The sequence below is a fragment of the Nerophis ophidion genome, linkage group LG04 (genome assembly GCF_033978795.1).
Source record: "Nerophis ophidion isolate RoL-2023_Sa linkage group LG04, RoL_Noph_v1.0, whole genome shotgun sequence".
NCBI lineage: Eukaryota > Metazoa > Chordata > Actinopteri > Syngnathiformes > Syngnathidae > Nerophis > Nerophis ophidion.
Genome location: NC_084614.1, coordinates 53922980 through 53946033, shown reverse-complemented (window position 1 = coordinate 53946033; position 23054 = coordinate 53922980). Strand labels below are relative to the sequence as shown.

The 23054-nt window shown below is 39.7% G+C and overlaps 1 protein-coding gene across 2 annotated transcripts in view; it reads left to right on the top strand.

Annotated features, from left to right (window-relative positions):
* Positions 1-16913, top strand: part of ephb4a (eph receptor B4a) — a 102830-nt gene extending 85917 nt beyond the window's left edge. The window contains exons 9-17 of one of the 2 annotated variants that reach the window (XM_061898377.1): positions 2833-2932; positions 6487-6551; positions 6674-6787; positions 7134-7381; positions 7454-7669; positions 9280-9429; positions 12303-12496; positions 12953-13111; positions 14980-16913. In XM_061898377.1, the coding sequence (XP_061754361.1) occupies positions 2833-2932; positions 6487-6551; positions 6674-6787; positions 7134-7381; positions 7454-7669; positions 9280-9429; positions 12303-12496; positions 12953-13111; positions 14980-15088 (1355 nt within the window). In that variant the 3' untranslated portion in view covers positions 15089-16913. Of the gene's footprint in view, positions 1-2832; positions 2933-6483; positions 6552-6673; positions 6788-7133; positions 7382-7453; positions 7670-9279; positions 9430-12302; positions 12497-12952; positions 13112-14979 lie in introns of both variants that reach the window. The other variant, XM_061898376.1, reaches the window with a different exon arrangement.
* Positions 16914-23054: the final 6141 nt, after the last annotated feature.

The window sequence follows — 23054 nt, the reverse complement described above, 5'->3', positions numbered from 1 at the left end:
GGCTGTTTATTTCTTAAAAAAATATTAATGAATCAAAATCAATGTCAATATGAATTATTGACCTATTCGAGGCTGCATTTACGTCACATTAAATATTCCATTTGGAGATATCCTTTGGGAAAAATGTTGCATATTTTGTGTTTGCCAAATAGAAAAATAAGCGTTTTTTTTTAAAGAAAGGCCTAAAACAAACAAACAAAAACATAAACAACAATACAACTTATAATTGACGGATACATCTGAAGTTGATCTCGAGATTATTGTGTTAAAAGTAAACAGTAAAAAAAAGTATAATTTATTTTATAACACTTTAATCAGTAGGACCCTTTTGGATCCTCAATCATTTCAGCATGTTATGTTTTTAAGTTTCATTGCTCAAAAAATAATAATGAATGAATTATTGACCTTTTGAAGACTCCAATTAATATATAATCTCAAATATTCCACTTCAAAATTTTACAGGGTGAAAATATTACATATTTTGTGTTTTTTCCATAAAAAAACAGGGTTTTCTTTGACAAAAAGAGCATACAACTTAAAGGGGAACATTATCACAATTTCAGAAGTGTTAAAACCAATAAAAATCAGTTCCCATTGGCTTATTTTATTTTTCAAACTTTTTTTAAAAATTTTACCCATCATTGAATATCCCGAAAAAAGGCTTTAAAGTGCCTGATTTTCGCTATCTGTAAATCCACCCGTCCATTTTCCTGTGATGTCACATAGTGATGCCAATACAAATAAACATGGCAGATAGCACAGCAAGATATAGCGACATTAGCTCGGATTCAGACTTGGATTCCAGCGGTTTAAGCGATTCAACAGATTACGCATGTATTGAAACGGATGGTTTGAGTGTGGAGGCAGATAGCGAAAACGAAATTTAAGAAGAAACTGAAGCTATTGAGCGAATAGCTATTGAAGCTGTTCAGCGATCGCCTTCCAACCAACGATTGCATCTTTTGACCACTGGAGTAACTTAAATCTGTCGATTGGTAAGTGTTTGTTTGGCATTAAATGTCAGTGGAGGGAAAGGCTGGATGCAAATATAGCTACAAATGTACATACAGCTAGCCTAAATAGCATGTTAGCATCGATTAGCTGGCAGTCATGCCGTGACCAAATATGTCTGATCAGCACATAAGTCAATAACATCAACAAAACTCACCTTTGTGATTTTGTTGACTTTATCGTTGGAAATGCATCTGCTTTGAGTGTTGCAGGATAGCCACACATTCTTGCCATTTCTGCCATGTTTGCATCGATTAGCATGCCGTGCTAATCGATGCACACTCCACGTAAGACAACTTGAATCCGTCCCTGATCGTGTTGTTACACCCTCCGATAACACACCGACGAGGCATGATGTCTCCAAGGTACGGAAAACAGTCGAAAAAACGGAAAATAACAGAGCTGATTTGACTTGTGTGTGTAATGTGTTTGAGAAAATGGTGGATTGCTTCCCATTGTAACGTCACGGGTGAAAGGTCATCGCTCCGACAGCAAACAATTGAAAGGCGTTTAAATCGCCAAATTCATCCTTTTAGAGTTCGGAAATCGGTTAAAAAAACATATGGTCTTTTTTCTGCAACATCAAGGTATATATTGACGCTTACATAGGTCTGGTGATAATGTTCCCCTTTAAATCTTTAAAAACGTTATATTGACAGATAGACCTAAAGTTGATCTAGAGATTTAAACCTTGAATAATTATAAAAATAATAATACTGAATAATGACACATTTTAAATATTTTTTTGACCAAAACCCTTTGGGGTCTCCGGGATCAAGCCTGAGTGGAGGCCTAATTGTATATTTTTTATAGATTTATTGTATTGGTTTTTAAAGTAAAAAATATCAAAATGGCCCCCGCTTGCTTTAAATTTTTAGTGTGCGGCCCTCAGTGGAAAACGTTTGGACACGCCTGTCTTACATACTTGTCTTTTTTGAAAGATATTAACTTTTTAACAACTGGTCTTTGTCTTTGGTCTGTACAGACAATGTAACATTTGCATTTGAAAATTAGGGAAATTTACCCCAAAATAATAATAATACCCTCTCTGATTTTCAGCGTTGTTGTATTTATTTTCATATCATAAGATGTCTGTTTCAGACTCAAGTAAGGTCAAGCAGTCTTATTAAGTGCCAATCAATAATTAAGTATGATAGTTGCACAGGAAGTCATTTCACAATAGAAAATACTTTCCAATCTCCCGGGTCAACCAATCTCCTGAATTCCACCCTGACAACAGTTTCGGGGGCGTGCTTTAGAGGCACTGGCTTTAGCGTCCTCTCTCACCTGTCATCACGTCCGCTTTTCCTCCGTACAAACAGCGTGTCGGCCAAGTTACATAATACTTGCGGATTTTTCCGGCACTCATAAGTGAAAGCAAGGTATACTTGATCAACAGCCATACAGGTCACACTGAGGGTGAACTATAAACAAGTTTAACAGTGTTACAAATATGCGCCACACTGTGAAACCACACCAAACAAAAATGACAAATACATTTCGGGACAACATCTGCACTATAACACAATATAAACACAACATAACAAATACCCAGAAACCCTTGCAACTAACTCTTCCGGGACACTACAATATACACCCCCGCTACCACCAAACCCTGCCGCCCACAACCTCGCCCTCGCTTAAAAAGGGATTGAGAAAAAAACTGCCTTTTAAAGAGTTGCAAGGTCTGCCCCTTCCTGCCTCTTTTAATTTACTGAAAACAGAATGTGGTGATTTTTAGTACATTAATTTAAGTCGCGGATATGCCTCACCTCCCACGACTTGTGCGGTTGCTTTAATTCTCTCCTCCCCTTCGTCCAGGACACGACTCTTCCTCCCAGTTCTTGGTGCCAGGCATCCTTATCGCCGTCGGGATGCTGCTGCTGGTCACTTTCATCTTTGTGACAGCCTACTGCATACGGTGAGAAAGGAGGAGTAGGAGGTGACAGACACTGAAAAAATAACAGGAAATTGAATAATAAGGGAATGTCAGGTTTTATGAGGGTGCACTGCTTTGCTCTGTTGTTTTATAACGATCATTTGTTATCTCGCACTCGTCTTTATTCCTTTGTGAAGTAAAGCAGTGTCTGTTTTGCTTGCGCGGCTCAAACTTATCCTGCTCATTAGGAAGCTTCTTTTTTTCTTTCCCAAGCTGCATTGTTGGAGTAAACAGTGTGAGATGCCATCTCAAGCAGAGAAAGTGTGTGTGCATGTGTGTGTGTTTATGGGTATATTATATGAGTGTTTGAGGTTGAGATGACGGTAGAGGTTTGCAGACAAGGAGAGACAGGATGCAGGCGTCCCAACCCTGTTTCCACAGGACAGGAGAACAATAGCAGTGACCTTGTGACACACACACACATACACCAGTGGCAGAGGCCCAGATTCGCCTCTAACTAAGGGTGGTGCATTAACGCTATTTTAGGCTTATGAGGTAGAGCGATTAGAAATGGAGGAAGGCAGCACTTTAGTAGCAACATGATGGTTGAAGTCTTCCAATATGTGAAGCAATAATAACATAGAATCCAAGTAAAATAGTAAAGGGTCGGAGAGAAATGGCTGTACGGTGGATTAGTGGTTTGTGCGTCTTGCCCGAAGGCAGCTGGGATAGGTTCCAGCTTAAATTAGAACAAGCGGTATAGACTAGATCAGGGGTTGGCAACCCAAAATGTTGAAAGAGCCATCTTGGCCCAAAAATACAAAAAGCAAATCTGTCTGTAGCTGCAAAAAAATGGAAGCATTATATAAGTCCTATAATGAAGGTAGTAAAACATGATGTAAGTGTCTATATTTGCCTACTATCAATATGTTGCAGGCTGACACACATTTTCAGTGACAGAAATGTTGAAAGGTAATATTTATTCTGCACATTTTTACAACATTAAGAATCATTATTTAAACGGAGGTTTCTAAGAGGAAAATTAAAGGAAATAAAATGAGCTCAAATATACCTACAAACGAGGCATAACGGTGCAATATTTGCGTACAACTGGCCTAAATAGCATGTTAGCATCGATTACCTTGCAGTCATTCACTGACAAAACATGCCTGATTAGCACTCCACACAAGTCAATAAAATCAACAATGCTCACCTTTGTGCATTCACGCACAGCATAAAACATTTGGTGGACAATATGGGACAAAGAAGGAGTGGCATAAAGCACGTCTTTTGGTGGGGGCGTCGGAAAAAGTTATACATGTAAACAAGCTGTTGCGTCACAGTTTACACAACTGCAGTGAATTCAAAGACCGCCGAAATTATTAGGCCAAAACAGCCCTCCTACAGAAACCATATTAAAAAAAAAATGTTCCCCCTATCTTTTTCCATTTTTATACACTTTTGAAAAAGCTCACTTGCAGTTCTAGGCCTAGGGTTGTCGACTCATGGACTAGATGATGGGGGATAAAAAAAAAGTAGCATAGAATAAAACTTTATTTTTACTGTTAATATTAAATTAAGTTTATAATCTCATAACAATTAGCAGCATTGATTTTAAACAAAAAGTCGAATACTAAAAACACACAATACTAATTCCAAAATTTTATTGATCTTATTATGTGAATTACAACTTACTTTACTATTTATTCATTTCATAATGTTATTATTATTCATGGGGTAATTTGTGTACAAATTGAGAACAGGAAGTGAATAAATGTGTTAGGAGTTGGTATGAAATGTAAAAGCTCTCCTTCTCCTACTCCTTTCCAACCATAAACACAGTACTTTCCTAAAGTAAACCCATCATAAATCAAAATAAAAAAAAGTTAATCCATAACGTATAAAGTTTATCCTCATTAGAGAGCAAAATAAAAGTGAAGAAAAAAATTGTCTTTTCTGATAAATGATTTTCTTTGGGCAACAGCTATACATAAATATATGTCCATATACAGTAGAACACTGAATTAGAAGAACTGTTCGCATTCATTTTCAATTTCCATCAGCCAGGCTTTTTGTTCTTGTTTTTTTTTTTAAATTATATTATCCTGTATACCTTGTGCTTTACATTTAAAGTAGGGCGGTCAATTTTAATGAATTAACTCATGTGATCAATTGCGAAATTGCATTCTTCCTACTCCTTTTCAAACATGTTGAAAAGAGAAACTGGAAATTGTGCTGTATCATGTTGTATGCATGCATGTTCGAAATAAACTCAAACTCAAATTCAACTCAAATAATATTTTGTTAATCATAAACAATCATGCAACTCCGACTATTGGCAAACGTCACTTCAAAATATACCCCGACGGAACTTCATGTAAAACCAAGGGAATTTGCATGGAAGCACAACAAGTTTTTTATAACATCAAAAAGCAAAACACGTTTTTGAGGCAACCACAAGCAAAAACACTACTCGTACGATCAACAACAAGCAGCGAGCGACAGACAACCTTTACCCGTGGCAATGTTGTCAACAAAAGTTACACAGGTAAATTAAGTATCGCCTTTGTTGCAACTGGAATTAATCATGAATAATCCAAATTCAAAAGTGATTTAAAATAATTATCGTTTGACAGCGCTCATTTGAATTGATCTTACAGACTATTTACTACCATTCATTTACAAAATTTGAGTCATTTCACCAGGTCACTGACATTTCTTTGTCTTTTGTAGCTTGCAAAATAAACTTAAAACCTCTTTTTTCAACTCTAAATCTAATAATACACCTATTGGACTACTCAAAATGGACCTTGGTCATTCTCAAACAACTTTATTTCATTTTTGTACAAGGTGACTTATTTGAGTAAAAGGGCTGAAAGTAAAAGAAGTGAGTTTGTAGCATATCATTAGTAAATCAATGAAATATAGCCACATGGCATTTGTACAAATAGCATGTTGACACTAAGCTCTATACAGTGATTCAGCAAAAATGTAATGTAGACATTAACATATAACATAAAAAATTATTTTGGTAACAAGATTGTGTTGAGATTTAGCATTTGTAAGAGTTGAAATGTCATCAAATATACTGAAATCTAAAGTTTTGGCATTCCCATGTCCTGCAGAATATCTGAATGTTGCAACTTCCTGTGGACCATGTGACTTATGTAGAACATTTCAAATTTTTTAGAGTGGGTAATGTGTTTGTTAGGGTAACAGGACTGAGTGAAAACCCAGCGACATGATTAAAGTTTGAATACTAACATAGTATACAATTTGTCCAGGATTTGAATGACTGTATTTCATGGTAAAATCTAATTTTAGGAAGCAGTTACAGACAACAAATGCTTTTTTTTTCAGTGTTTAGTGTTGTCAAAATTATTGTTTGAAATTTTAGACTTTGTTTCATGGAAAAATAATTTGCAGTTTTTCTTATCATGCATTTTTACATTTTATTTCCTGGCGACGCAAATACCAATTGGGTAGAATAGACGTTATTAGAGGCTTCCCCTGTGTGAGAGATAAGTACATTCTACATTGATGTGCAGAATTAATCTCTCCATAAAAAACATTGTGTACTGATTTTATTTTAGCAGCAGACACAGCCGCATGAAAGATCCAGAGCTGAGTGACAAGAACAGCCAGTACTTAGTTGGCCAAGGTAACTTTTGACAACACGCTCACATCATGAAAAATCCTCCTTTTATTCTTGACGCCGCTTGCAGCTCTCTAACCTTTGTTTTCTCTTCCTTTCCCACGACTTTGTTTGCTTTTCCCTCTTAGGGGTCAAGGTTTATATCGACCCCTTCACCTACGAGGACCCCAATGAGGCCGTGCGCGAATTTGCCAAGGAAATCGATGTTTCCTTTGTAAAGATTGAGGAGGTTATTGGAGCCGGTAAGCCCACTTTCTGTATGCTTGTGAAACATGAAATGATAAACTTGTTCGAGTCGTCTATTTTCTGATTATCTTTCTTTTGAAATGGCTTAGTTTAGAATCTAATTTGTTAGGTTAAATTGATTCAGTGACATTTAAAAAGCCATTTCCGTTATTCCTCTTTATCAGGCCGAATTCAATATTGCAGCACAAAGCTATTAACTGATAAACACGTTAGCATTATTAGCAGCTCCTATTCAAAGCAAAGGGCAGGACAAGCTGCGAGCAAGCGCTCCATTTACTTGACGTCCGAATAATGTCAGCGCCTTTTACCGTGCGCTAAATGAGACTTTATGTATGGCTGCAGGAGAGTTCGGGGAGGTGTGTCGCGGTCGACTGAGGGTCCCTGGGAAAAAGGAAAACTACGTAGCAATAAAGACGTTGAAAGGCGGATACACTGAGAAGCAGCGGCGCGACTTCCTGTCTGAGGCGTCCATCATGGGCCAGTTTCAGCATCCCAACATCATCCACTTGGAGGGCATCATCACAGCAAGTTGTCCCGTCATGATCCTCACAGAGTTCATGGAGAACGGCGCTCTGGACTCTTTCCTACGGGTTAGTGTAGCTCCCAAAACAAGGCCAACACCCATCGTGGTCCTACTGAAACTTCTTCTTCTCGACTTCTAGCTTAATGACAGCCAGTTCACACCCATCCAACTCGTGGGGATGCTGCGTGGCATCGCCTCCGGTATGAAGTACCTGGCAGAGATGAGTTACGTCCACAGAGATCTGGCAGCCCGAAACATCCTCATCAACAGCAACTTGGTGTGCAAGGTTTCCGACTTTGGCTTGTCACGCTTCCTGCAGGAGAACTCCTCGGACCCCACCTACACCAGCTCCCTGGTGAGACCCCTACCCTCTTCTGTCTTGTTGTGTGCAACTTAGGGATGTACAATATGACAAAAATGTATATTGCAATATAAATTGCAGCTTTCTGCAATAACTACTCTATATATGTCACAATATTTTATTTGGCATATAAATGATAATAGAACAATTTCAAAAGGAGTTAAAAAGGCTCCTAATTTAGCTATGCTATAACACATTGATTCTCAAACTAAGGTATGCCAAATAAGCAAATATTATTACACATATACTACATACACATATACATTTTCTTTTAAAACTTTAAAACTGTATTCGAATTTTTTTTTTAGTACAATGTTTATTTAACTTTTATCCATCCATCCATTTTCTACCGCTTATTCCCTTTTGGAGTGTAATTAATTTGATTTCAGTACAGTTCAGTTCAATTTATTCTAGGCACGCATACCAGATTACAATTGTGTACATTATTTAAGTATAGTCTTTTATTTTACTATATTAAAACACAATGATACTGTTCAAACTGTGTGTAATGTTACAGGGGCCAAAAAAATGTGATATATTTGTTAGATAACACCACTGTCTTGTTTTTAATTATTACTTAGGCCTACTGCGCTACTATATTTTAATGTTGGTCATTAATGGTGGTACTTCGGGAAAAAGTTTGAGAACCACTGCTGTAACATATTACGTAATTTCTGTTTGTATTATTTTCTCAAAACTATTATTATCTTACTTGCTAATTTACTGTTAGTGTATAGTTATTTGTTCTAGTAAAATGGTTCTATACACACTTCACTTCTATTTTTTTAGTACTTGTTTTTTGTTTTGTGTGATACTACAAATTTGAGTATCGCTTCAATACCAAGTAGTTACAGGGGCAGTATTGGTCATACTGATGTTTCTACGGATACCTTAAATTTTCAAAATCATTGAATGGTTACATTTTTGATTACATTTATTCTATTAAATATTACAATAATTGTCTTAGTACATTTTATTACATGCAAAACAAGAATTGTGCAAAGTACCTAAACAAAAACTATTTGCTCAAATTTCCGAAGTTTGTAAACAATAACAAAAAACAACAAAACACGAGTTTGTGATTTAAAAAAAGAAAATAGTTCAAGTTACTGTAGAATTGACGATACTCTACTTGGTATCATAACTGTCGATATTTGTATCAATTCTCCCGTTTACATTGAAGAGCTCTGTCTTAGTGGTTTGCTTTGCTTTTTCGTATCATTCTACTGTGTGTAGTGTAGCATTTTTAGCTATGTTTCGTCCACCAGTAATTGTAAGAAACATACTTTATCTGCCGCTATGGAGGCAATTAGTTGGCTGCTAGCTCACTAGCGAGGACGCTACATTGCGTTGAGGATGCGTTTGTTGGCTTGTTGTTGTCAAATACATATTCAGTGCATGTCAAACATGCATTATCACGATATGACGATAGTATTAAAAGCTCAATCGTTGGCCAAATTTATATAATTTATATCTTATACTGTCTATAATTTGCAACCCTAATACAATTGTATGCAACATAGTCATGCATTCTAATAATCAAAGTACACCAATGGGAGCCTGCTTGGATGAAGTCTCAACTGTTCCCCCCCAACTCTGTGCAGGGAGGAAAAATCCCAATCCGCTGGACAGCACCAGAAGCGATTGCCTTCAGAAAGTTCACCTCAGCCTCAGATGTGTGGAGCTATGGTATTGTCATGTGGGAGGTCATGTCTTTTGGAGAGAGGCCCTACTGGGACATGAGCAACCAAGATGTAAGTTATGGACAAAAAGTCCATGCTGTCGTATGTCTTCACAAATATATATTTACTCGCTGGCCACAACTTTAGGGACACCTGCACAATGTTTTATCCCAAATTCATGGAGAGAAAAAAAATTCTACTTCATTTTTTATAAAAAAACATATTTTTTAAGGAGTTGATGACATGTCCGTTAAAAGAGACAATATGTATTTGAACTTAATAAATACATTTTAGGAAAACAATGAATAAAATGAGATTTTGTTTATAAATTTGAATGTTCTCAACCAATATGTTAACATATTTAAACACCGTTACAAAAACATTGACAAATTAGAAAAAATACTTTTTTAAGATTAAGGAGTCTGTATTGTCATTATTCGAACGTAACACAATTTTTCGAATGGCTCTCAACAAAAGGAAACATTAAATACAGTTATCCCTCACAATATCTCTTAAATATTGCAGCTTCACCACACTGTGGATTTTTCTTTTTTGTTGTTGTTGTTGTTTTTAAGTATAACATATAATACTAAACATTTTCAGGCATAAAAATGGCTATATGTAATACAAATACAAATACGAGAGCAGTATTGGCCAGTAGATGAGACCAAACCATTTAGATAACGCTGTTCAGTATCGTGGCCACTGATTGGCTCAGCATCAGGCAGTACTGCTGTGTTGGATTAAAAGAGTGTAAAGGCAACTAAAGAGTATTATTTTATGTCTAAATGGCTCGTTATTTTGGAAATTGTATTTAGAAGATAATATACAATTTGTTATCCTCTATCTAGGAAAATATCATATTTACAATGAATGATTCCTACTTTGCAGAAATTGATTTATCGCAGTATTGCCAGGAACCAATTAACAGCAATTAAATGAGGGTTCACTGTAATGATAAAAATATTTTTTTTAAAACCCAATCTCCAAATATTGCAAATATTGTGTTTTGAAACTCGTATTTTGATACTGTAGGGCTGATAATACCCACAAAATGATTGCTTAATTGCAATTAGAAATACATTTAGACAAATTAATTGATTTGTGGCCCATCCATCCATCCATTTTCTACCACTTGTCCCTTTTGGGGTCGCTGGAGCCTATCACAGCTGCATTCAGGCGGTAGGCAGGGCAAAATTTCAAAAAGTCACATCAATACTACAAATTTAAGTGAAAATAAAGCCTGTTTTTTTTTAGGGTTAGGATGAGCACTATTTCCTCATATTTCAAAGCCAGTACAGATATATTACTCCTCAGTTGTAGTTTGATATCCTCACATTTTATACCTGCCTGGGTCTGTTAGCATAGAAACAAATAGACAAATACTGCTCTTCTGTCGGTCATATTGTTTTCTAAATTTTTTTTGCACCTACAACAGCTGACCAATGGGTGGCAGTGTGTGGCATGACTCATTAAATAGAATAGGGACAGCTCGATTTGAGACGATCTCCTAAATGATTGGTCAAAAGCTCCTTGCGCGAATACGGTGTGCAATGTCGGACACCAGTTTGGAGCCGCTGCTAAGCAACACAGCACTTCCTCATTAGATATTTCTTTTAATTTAAGAGTTTTTTGCTTTGTAAACATGCACGCTTCACTCGCCAAAAATGCGGGAAGCAATGGCATCGCAGCAAATAAAATTATGGAAAATAAAGGTTAGCTGGGAAGGCTAGAGTGCCAATGAATGACAACGGTATCTTGTCCGAGGTAAGCAAGCATATTTTTATATACACATGGGAAACGTGGTTTATCTCACTCCCAGGAACACCAAATGTATACATTTTGCCTGACAAAACCTTTCTTAAAAATTGCACCTTTCCCGCATGTGTCAACAGTAATCCAAACTACCCACCCATCAATTTCCTACCGCTTGTCCCTTTTGGGGTTGCGAGGGGTCGCTGGAGCCTATCTCAGCTGCATTCGGGCGGAAGGCGGTCAAACTAAACTAATAAATATTGCAGTAAAAAAAGCAGCATTAGTTCAATATTGAACTTAATATTGTGATAATAAAATCAGGAAGCCATGCAGACTCTCCACAGCAAAACCTATGAAAAATATGAAAAAAAAATGTAAAAGCACAAGCAATGCAAACTCCTTCAAGATACTGTAGCAAAAATTAATGAACCAATCACGATCGCCGGGTGGGATTTCATAGATGTGACGTAGCGCCAAAACAACTGTTTGATTCAAACAACAAGGGGGGGCGAGGAGTCGTGTGCTGACATTGATTCTGCTATTGCAACTGTTTTGCGACATCGATCGAATATTAATTCTTAAAACAGAACGGTTTTGAACTTTTCGCTCTGTCATTATCTAATATGTCGGCTGTTCTGTTTTGTACTTCCTAGCGTCACTCTCATCAGCATCACGGGTTGATTTGGATGTGAGTGGTTGAAGTAGCATGTCATTCAAGATAACGGACAAGTGGTTTATCCAATCACATGCAATTATTATTTTTTTTACAAGGCCCCGCCTTCTGAAATACATTTACTCTTGAGAAGTCCCAGATACTTGTGTGGAGTTTAGCAAACTAGGATCTGGCGAGAGTCAGGTTCGTAGCCTGCTGTGGGGTCTACAAACCCAACTAACCCCCTGGGGGCTTGAGTTAGCGCTTTCAAAAATAAACTGGCTCCAACAGTTGAGGCTGTAGGTAATTTTTCATGCAATTAAAATCATTATTAAAGGTTAAAAATGAGTGTTGTTTACAATTTTGGAAATAATATGGCCTGCTTCCACAAACCTGGCTTTATTAAGCGCATTTACACTATTTAGACATAATGTTTGTATTTTGACTATTATTAATATAATTCAATAATCAGAGATAGTAGTTAGTGTTTTCTTTGCGTTTGTCTCGATAATCACTGATTGTGTTTCCTCCCATGCAGGTAATCAATGCCATCGAGCAGGACTACCGGCTGCCCCCGCCCCCCGACTGCCCCACTCACCTGCACCAGCTGATGCTGGACTGCTGGCAGAAGGATCGCTCAGCACGGCCTCGCTTCGCGGAGCTCGTCAGCGCCTTGGACAAGCTGATCAGAAACCCCGCCTCGTTGAAAATCGTAGCCCAGGAGGGAGCAGGGTGAGTGGACGCTTGTGTGCTTGACTGACAGGTCATCATCAGGGTCAGGATGGCGGCAAATATGCACCCTGACAACGGGCACGGGTGTCCTTTCGTGACGTCTCCTCGCCTCATTTTTTTTTTTGGTATGGAGCTGTGACAGTCACGTGACAGGCATCCTTCCTCCTGCTGCTCAGTCTTGTGTGGCACCCTCAAGTCCTGCTGTGACCTGTCAGCAGCTTGCTGTGCACGTTTCCCTCCATCCACATTCTAACTGTCCCCCAGCTGGTACGCAGCAGAGGACATTGCACCCCCTGACAAATCCCATTGTTTGTTCCTGTCAGTCACCCCAGCCCTAGATTATTCCTCCCAATGGTGACAGGAATGTGGCTGCAGGACTTGTATGTGAGTTGTTGTTGCGGTGACAGTTGGTGTAAGTTGTCTTTTGTTTTCTTCCTCTCCTCCCCCTCCCCCCAGGCCCGCCTACCCCCTGCTTGGCCAACGCTCGCCTCTGCCCCTCTCATCCTGTGCTTCAGTGGGGGAATGGTTGAGGGCGATCAAGATGGAGCGTTACGAGGACAGCTTCTTGCAAGCCGGACTCACCTCTGTGGAACAGCTGGGCCAGATCAGCACACAGTCAGTTCTTCCTTACTTGCCTTAAACCTCTTCTATAGTTCTATATATAGTTCTGCTTGTTCTTAAAACACTCAAGACCAAGGGTCCCCAAATTACGGCCCGTTTCCAAAATCGGGCTGGCGGGAAGTCTCAAGTTTTTTATTTTATTTGTCCAACCGCTTCTATGTTACCTACCTCTCTTTGTTTATGTCTATTTTCTGGTGGATCTACTCTCTATTTTATCAATTAACGTTGAATTATTATTAAATATTATTTTATGCTGCCCTTTTTTTTGCTGCAGCTGTTACATATACTGTAATACTGCACATCATGGGAGTCCAACTCATTTGAGCTCAGGGGCCGCATGGAGGGAAATCCGCGCACATGTGGGCCGGACTATTAAAATCTTGGCATTGAAACTAAAAAAATAAAGACAACTTCAGATTGTTTTCTTTGTCTGACATTTGCCAAAAATAGAACAAACACATTCTGAAAATACTACAATAAAAGTATAGACAAAAATACCCGGCAGGGGTAAAGTCGAGATCAAGGGTACCCAAACTACTGCCCGCAAGAAGTCTCAAGTTTAAAAAAAGTTTCCTTTCTAATCTATTTTGTACCGCTTGTTACTCTCGGGGTCTCTTAAAAATCATATTGTCTAAAAATGCATTTTCTTATCGATAACGTGACATTGTGCTCTCGCCGCAGTGTCGGGCAAGCGTGCGGCAAGTGAGCACTTTCTAGTCAATTAATGCATGAGGAATATATATGAATATACGCACGCACACGCACACAAACACACACACACACACACACAGCCAAATGTTTTTAACCCAATACGGCCCCCGAGTCAAAAATTTTATGAGACCCCTGATTAAGAAACTATCCATCCATCCATCCATTTCTACCACTTATTCCCTTTGGGGTCGCGGGGGGCGATGGTGCCTAGCTCAGCTACAATCAGGCAGAAGGCGGCGTACACCCTGGACAAGTCGCTACCTCCTTGCAGATTAATAAACTAAACGATGTGAATTAGGGTTGGGCATTTAAGAACATTTCCAAAATAAAAATAATCAATAATTTATTTTGATGTATTTTTATTTTTTTATTTGAATAATTTATTGATTTTTAAATGTATTACTTTGTATTTCTATGTATTAACTTGTATTTTATATATTTTTTTATTTTGTTCAGTTGTGAAGAATAAAAGCTTGGATGTGCAGTGCATCCGGAAAGTATTCGCAGAGCTTTACTTTTTCCACATTTTGTCATGATACAGCCTGATTCTAAAATGGAATGAATTTATTTTTTTCCTCAAAATTCTACACACAATACCCCATAGAGACAATGTGTTTTTTATTTTTATTTTGTAAATTTATTGTATTTTTTTAAAATCACCTAAATGCACCTTAGCAGCATTTTTAGTTAGCCTCAAGTTTTTTTTAAATACGATGCCACAAGCTCAGCAAACCTACCTTTGGGCAGTTTTGCCCATTCCTATTTGCGGTGCCTCTCAAGCTACATCGGGTTGGATGGGAAGAGTTGTCTTGAACTATTTGATAAACCAGACTAATTTAGTGCATAGAAATGTAGTGCCTGTCACACAGAGGATGGACACACTTTCTAAGAGTCCACTCCTAATGCTGTGGTGTCATCCCTGTGCAGCTTGACTGCTATGATAGGTTGTGATGTTCATCATTTATACTAAAATAATGTTTTGTAATTTTTTATTTAATTTTTTTTTGTTTTTTTTTTTGGGCAGGGCGGGGGAGAAACAAAAACAAAATACGTGCCTTTTCTCTCAGTACTTGTATTATGCGTTCCCTAATGAATGATTAAATAAATAAATATTTAAAAAATACAATCATTTTTTTGCTTGTTTTCAACAGAGACTTGCTGCACATGGGTGTGACTTTAGCCGGCCATCAGCGGAAGATCCTGTCCAGCATCCAAACCATGAGTTTCCAGAACAAGACCAGCACACCTGTGACCTTCTAGCGCCATCAGGACACAAAATGCCACTGTGGACTCCACAAGAGAGACATGGGAAGAATGTGTTATCGCTACCTGGACATCCAAGAATCCAGTCATGGCGGGCTGGGCTTTTTTTTATACGGGGGATTTGAAGAGCGACAAATAAAGCAGACTGTGATGAAAAGCAGCTGCTTGTCAAAGAAGCTGGAGGCCAATGACAGGCCGTCACACTGTTGTGTTAATACACACAAGATCCACTTCCACACGCCTGCTTGCATCTGGATCACAGGTTTCATATGAACAACACTTGAACCGCGCAGGATTTTCCCCCCTCCCCTGTTTTGTATTCTTTTGATTTCGACATGACCTCCTCTTTACTCAGGTGCGGCGCGTAGAGCAGGCTTTGCTGTGCTGGCTCGTAATCATAAAACTCCTCTCATCCTTCAGCGTGATGATACAGCCAGAGAGAGAGAGATCAGCACTTGTGTCGTTACAGAGGGAATTCTAATCTCCACTCATTCCATTGGTGTGTGATTTTTTTTTTTTTTGTGAGTGCGGCCGACTTCTCTTTGGCAACGAGCATATAGGAGACTCTCAGACGTTAAAGTTGTCAATGCGGATGTTCATCATCTTGCCAGTGCCATTCTTTGTGGAAACTTTTCCCATTGAAAAATATAACAAGGTGATTGTGTTCTTTCCTCATTTAATTTGACTGTTTACTGTAATGTTTTTCCTTATGAAGACTTTGCGAAATGTTTAGTTTTTCTTCAAAAACGTCCTCTTCAATGCAGTGGCGCGTCTACAGTAGGAAGGAAATTCATATTGCCAAGGTCGTCATGGTTTAACTGACACGTGAAACGTGACAAATTTAGCCGCCAGATGGTAGTAGTGTCAAATACCTTAAAGCGTATTCTGTGACAATTCCAACTTTGATCACAGCATCAGTTGCTATGCAGAGTGGCGCTTTCCATCATTTTCAGCAGACTGCATCGCAAAATGATCCTCTCACATGAGCTCCAACCATGAACCGGCACTCCCCCAACGTTAACAACTGCACACAGCTCCTGTTCTCCTCTTAACGACTACAAGCGCTTGTTAAAGGAGAAAAATTCACATTTTTACTCCAGGATTTAGCCTCTTTCCTTGAGGGCAAGACCAATCTTGCTGACATTTATGACAATTAGTTAGCATAACGTCCCCCAAGAGGCTGGCAGTGCTGCGATGCATGGAGGAAATCCTGCCAAAGAGCCATGTTGGATACAACAACAACAACAACATTTTTCTAAATGGCCCATAAGACACATAAACCCTTTTTTTTTTTTTAAGCTGCCATTTTCGATTTTAATTTGCACCACTCAAGTGATGTAACACAGACATCCCCCCATCAGAATGTAGCTTACATATGGCTTTTCTATCATCTGGGATCATTTTCTGTGGCTTTAAGAAGATTGAGGCGTAATTAACCCTGGCGCTGATTAACCAGAAGCCCCTGAAATGAGGTGCAGGAAGTGTGTGACCAATTTTGATTCTTTTTTTTTATATATATATATATAATCAATACAGAGTGGACTTAAAACTCCCAATCAGTGTAAATCAAACGGGCGCTTAAGTGTGTCATCTTTTTTTTTAACGTTCACCGACGTAAACCACGACAAGCCTTCATCCAAAGCACTGGGGACGCCATCCAAGATGTTCCTGTGAAGGAGTATTAGGAACGTGGTCTTCATATTGAAGATCTCGACGTCGTCCGCTTTTGAAATAATGACTACATAACGAAATATGTTTGATTACCGTCCTGTGTGTAGACTTGTTTGTATTCAGTATTCATAAATAAACATACTTGTTAATATTCAGTGTCTAAGAGGTTTTATTTTGACTTGTGTTGATGTTTATTGGGTTGGACTTCATTGGGCTGGTCATACTGAAAACATGTATTTCCGTTTTTTATTTTGTGGAAAATGTTAGAGTCTGTTGGTCTTGAACCTCAAGATGCAGAGACAGCAGGTAAACATGACTTCCATTTCAAACACAAAGTAGGACTGAGGCACCTAGGAAGTGCACAGAAAACTCTACTGTAGGCAAAACCAGTCTTTGCAAGAAACCACGATGGAGTCCTGAGTACATGGCAGGCTGGTTTATAAAGGAGCCTGATTGGCAACGTGGAACAAGTGAGTCCAGATTGCCAATCAAGGTCAGGGTGACCGCGCTCAAGCCAGAAGCGTGGCGAGGGCAAACAGGAAGTTTAATGAAAATAAAAGCCCAGGTAAGGAACTTTATACAGAAATATACAAAATGAAAGACAAAGCTTTAATTAATACTGCGTCCACAATTGGTCAATTAAAACTAACTCTTTGTCCCACTTTGAACACTCCTGTTTTAAAGGATTAGTTCCACAAGTTTGCTTCTTTTAACCTGCTCAGTGGCCTTGTGGTTAGAGTGTCCGCTCTGAGATCGGTAGGTCGTGAGGTCAAACTTCGGCCGAGTCGTACCAAAGACTATAAAAAAGGGACCCATTACCTCCCTGCTTGGCACTCAGCATCAAGCATTACCTCACCAAAATGATTCCTGAGCGTGTCCACCGCTGCTGCTCACTGCTCCCTTCACCTCCCTAGGGCTGGGTAATTTCACCACACCTAGTGCATATGTGACTATCAGTGGTACTTTTTGGTGTTGTGTTTTTTATCTGAGGGTAGGCGTAATGGCAAGGAGGAAATGTGATGATAACCGTAGAAGTGAAAAAAGGAACACTTCAGTGTCCTGCCTGACAATAATGACAGAGTAAAAAATTAATATACATCATATTGTAGGACAGCTGAGAAGGTGGAAAAGTGACGACCACATCATGCATGACATTCAAGTTAAAGCAGTTTTATGATACATAGGTTCACTTCCTTTTTACCCTTAAAAAGCCTGATGCAGAATCAGCGCTTCCTTAAAAACTACACTTAAGTGTGAAGTGAAGTGCTTTGTAATTAGTTTCACTATGATTATAAACGTTATTGCAGACCGACAAAACAAATTCAATACAACACAAAAATGTAATCATTGTAGATGATGGTGATTAAGATAAACACCTTAGTCACTGTGCAGAATCGATCAAAATCATTATAATTACATTTTCTGGATCAAGTAATCACGATGGAGAATACCTCAGAAGCAGACGCTTTTTCATTGTGGCTTAGCACCGCAAGTGGACTTCATTATAAAGTGCTTGGCTTATTTAAATGCTTATATGACCTGTGAGATTTGTAAAATCAAAATCACTAATGTTTTTGTTATTGAGTGCAACTGCAAAATGAGCTACCAGTTGCAAGTGACAGCACTTTGATTAAGAAGGTGAGAAACACTAATGAAATTAGGAAAACACTGGTAGCAAGTATGAAGACAAAAGTCTTTAAAGGCCTACTGAAATGAGATTGTTCTTATTCAAACGGGGATAGCAGGTCCATTCTATATGTCATACTTGATAATTTCGCGATATTGCCATATTTTTGCTGAAAAGATTTAGTAGAGAACATCCACAATAAAGTTCACAACTTTTAGTTGCTAATAGAAAAGCCCTGCCTCTACCGGAAGTCGCAGACGATGACGTCACCCGTGTGATGGCTCCTCACATATTCACATTATTTTTAATGGGCGCCTCCAACAAAAAGAGCTATTTGGAACGAGAAAACGACAATTTCCCCATTAATTTGAGCGAGGATGAAAGATTTGTGTTTGAGGATATTGATAGCGACGGACTAGAAAAAAAAGTCAAGTTTAAAAAAAAAAACGCGTATGGACGGCACAAGCTTAGCTGATCTCCGGTAAGTGGCGACCTTTTACCACAAATTTCTCACCGAAAACTGCCGGTTGACATTTGGTCGGGATCCATGTTCGCTTGACCGCTCTGATCCATAGTAAAGTTTCACCTCCGGGAATTTTAAACAAGGAATCAGCGTGTGTTTGTGTGGCTAAAGGCTAAAGCTTCCCAACTCCATCTTTCTACTTTGACTTCTCCATTAATAATTGAACAAATTGCAAAAGATTCAGCAACACAGATCTCCAAAATACTGTGTAATTATGCTGTTAAAGCAGATGACGTTTAGCTGTGTGTGTGTGCAGGGCTCATATTTCCTTACAGTCCATGACGTCACGCGTACACGTCATCATTACGCAACGCTTTCAACAAGAAACTCCCGGGAAATTTAAAATTGCAATTTAGTAAACTAAAAAGGCCGTATTGGCATGTGTTGCAATGTTAATATTTCATCATTAATGTATAAAATATCAGACTGCGTGGTCGGTGGAAGTGGGTTTCAGTAGGCCGTTAACAAAGATAAAAGTGACATTGAATTATCATTTAAGGGTGGAGTGCCATCTCCGGGTTGGGGAGGAGACCCTGCCCCAAGTTGAGGGGTTCAAGTACCTAGGAGTCTTGTTCACGAGTGAGGGAAGAGTGGCTCGTGAGATCGACAGGCGGATCGGTGCAGCGTCTTCAGTAATGCGGACGTTGTACCGATCCGTTGTGGTGAAGAAGGAGCTGAGCCGGAAGGCAAAGCTCTCAATTTACCGGTCGATCTACGTTCCCATACTCACCTATGGTCATGAGCTTTGGGTCATGACCGAAAGGATAAGATCACGGGTACAAGCGGCCGAAATTAGTTTCCTCCGCCGGGTGGCGGGGCTCTCCCTTAGAGATAGGGTGAGAAGCTCTGCCATCCGGGAGGAACTCAAAGTAAAGCCGCTGCTCCTCCACATCGAGAGGAGCCAGATGAGGTGGTTCGGGCATCTGGTCAGGATGCCACCCGAACGCCTCCCTAGGGATGTGTTTAGGGCACGTCCAACCGGTAGGAGGCCACGGGGAAGACCCAGGACACGTTGGGAAGACTATGTCTCCCGACTGGCCTGGGAACGCCTCAGGATCCCCCGGGAAGAGCTAGACGAAGTGGCTGGGGAGAGGGAAGTCTGGGCTTCCCTGCTTAGGCTGCTGCCGCCGCGACCCGACCTCGGATAAGCGGAAGAAAAGGGATGGATGGATGGATTATTCATTTTATATTGTATTTCTGTGTGTACATCCTTAATTATTCTCTATGGAATTTTGTTCTATCTTTGAGGGTGTCTGGAACGGATTAATTGGATTTACTTGATTTTATATGGAAAATTTGCTTCAGTTTTTGTACGACACGGTTTTCCTTTTTGAACGGCTTACTGACAAAAGACGTGAAATTATGAAACGGTGAAAATCCATTTCTGTCCAAAAACGACATAGTTCATCATTTTAGCCCTCGGGGACAAAGGCTGACTTTTTTTTTTGTCCTTTTAATAAATCTTTGGCAATAATTTTATTGTGTTACAGGATTTTTCCTAAGAGGATTTTGTCATGTTGAATTTTAAAATGTCCACTTTATTCACACTTGTGCGAAACATCGGCAGTTATTTCACAATACCCTAAAGCCAAACAGGACATTAAAGTCCTTCATTTTTATTCGTTTTTTGTTGTTATTGTTTAAATCTCTCAATCAACTTAAGCCCTACACAAAAATAATAAACTAGTTTTTTTATTTAATTGTAACCTTTTGAAGGCCTTTTGATCAAATGTCATATTTTCCTCCATCCATCCATTCGTTTTCTACCCCTTGTCCCTTTCAATTGGCAATAATTTGCACAACATGAGTTATTTTACGAATACAAACCTGTGACATTATCTGATCAAAAGGCCTTCAAAAGAGTCAAAACAACAACAACAACTATGTTTGATTGTTTTCTCTCTGAGCTGCCACCTTATCGTGGTAGAGGAGTTTGCGTGTCCCAATGATCCTCGGAGCTAAATTTTCTGGGGGCTTTTATGACCCCTGGTAGGGTCTCCTAAGACAAACAGGTCCTAGGTGAGGGATCAGACAAAGAGCAACTCGAAGACCAATATGAAGAAGACAAATCTTGGAACCAGATTTCCCTCGCCCGGACGCGGGTCACCGGGGCCCCCCTCTGAAGCCAGTCCCGGAGTTGGGGCACGATGGCGAGCACCTGGTGGGCGGGCCTGTTCCCATGGGGCTTGGCCGGGCACAGCCCGAAGAGGCAACGTGGGTCATCCCTCCAATGGGCTCACCACCCATAGCAGGGGCCATAGAGTGCAATGTGAGCTGGGCGGCAGCCGAAGGCAGGGCACTTTGCAGTCCGATCCTCGGCTAGAGAAGCTAGCTCTTGGATCGTGGAACGTCACCTTACTGGGGGGGGAAGGAGCCTGAGCTAGTTCGCGAAGTGGAGAAGTTCCGGCTGGATATAGTCGGACTCACTTCGACGCACAGCAAGGGCTCTGGAACCACTTCTCTCGAGAGGGGCTGGACTTTCTTCCACTCTGGCGTTGCCGGCAGTGATAGGCGACGGGCTGGGGTGGCAATTATGGTTGCGCTTCGGCTCAAACCCTGCATGTTGGAGTTCAACCCAGTGGACGAGAGGGTAGCCTCCCTCCGCGTGGGGTGACGGGCCATGACAGTTGTTTGTTCTTACGCACCAAACAGCAGTTCAGAGTACCCACCCTTTTTGGATACACTCGAGGGAGTACTGGACACACCGATGACGAGGAGGAGCATGTAGAGCTTCCCTGAGATGGTTTCTCAAGTTTTGGGCAGTTATTTTTTGGTTATGCAAAACAATTGTCGCAGCAGCTGTCCATGTGGCTGGTCTCAGATGAGTATGGAGGTGTACCTGCTGGATGTGGAAGTCCTGGGCTGGTGTGGTTACATGTGGTCTGTGGTTGTGAGGCCGGCTGGATGTACTGCCAAATTCTCTGAAACGCCTTTAGAGGCGGTTTATGGTAGAGAAATGTACATACAATTTCTGGGCAACAGCTCTGGTGGACATTACTGCAGTCAGCCTTACAACTGCACACTCCCTTCAAAACTTACTACATCTGTGACATTGTGCTGTGGGATAAAACTGCACATTTCAGAGTGGCCTTTTATTGAGAGCAGCCTGTGCAGTAATCATGATGTTTAATCAGCATTTTGATATGCCACACCTGTGAAGTGGGAGGGATTATATTGGCAAAGAAGAAGTTCTCACTAGCACAGATTTAGACAGATTTGTGAATAACATTTGATATGAATAGGTCTTTTGTGTAAATAGTAAAATATTTAGATATTTGAATTCATTTCATGAAAAATGGGAGCAAAAAGTGTTGCGTTTAAATTTTTGTTCTGTGCAATATATAACATAGGAATTTAAAACAAATTAACATGGAAAGTATTTGTTTTATTTTATTATACTGTGGTAAACTTATCTTTACACTTTATAAGAAGTTTTAACATGTTCCTTTCTGCATCTGTACAACATACCTGCTTCACATTGGTGACAGTTTGACTCAGGAACAGACAATATGAATTTCCATTATCATCAACGTGAGAAAGTGTTGGCACTCTAAGAGCCACCGTATTATTCGACAAGATCACATTACAAAATCCTGACTCCTGTCTTCCTCGTTACAGTAAGGCAGATCCACCTTTTGACCGCAGACAGCACCTCCAGATAAGCTTCTTTTTATTGCTAACAGATGTTTTCTATAATAATAATAATAATAAAAAGTGTTTTTACACGTCTGCCATCTATCCCACTGACACGCTTTGTGATGAATAAGAGAGCAATAGTGAGCCCCTGCATTCCCTCCTCCTTGTTTGGCCCTCAGGGCTTCCAGCAGCTTGTCCTCCCCAATGTTTCCCCTCCTGGTCCACAGCCCCTTTTAATCAGGAGATGTTCTTTTCTTCTCTTGCTGAGAGGAGATGAGGAGAAGAGGAAGAAGAAGCAGAAGAAGAATGAAAGTAAAAAGAAGTAGAAGGAGGAGAAGGAGAAGGAGAAAGAAAGGAGAGGGAGGAGAATGAGAAAGAAAAAGAGAAGGAGGAGAATGAGAAAGAGAAAAAGGAAAAGGAGAAGAAGAAGAAGAAGAAGAAGAAGAAAAAAATGGAAAAGGAAAAGGCGAAAGAGAAGGAGAGATAGAAGAAGAAGGAGAAGAAGA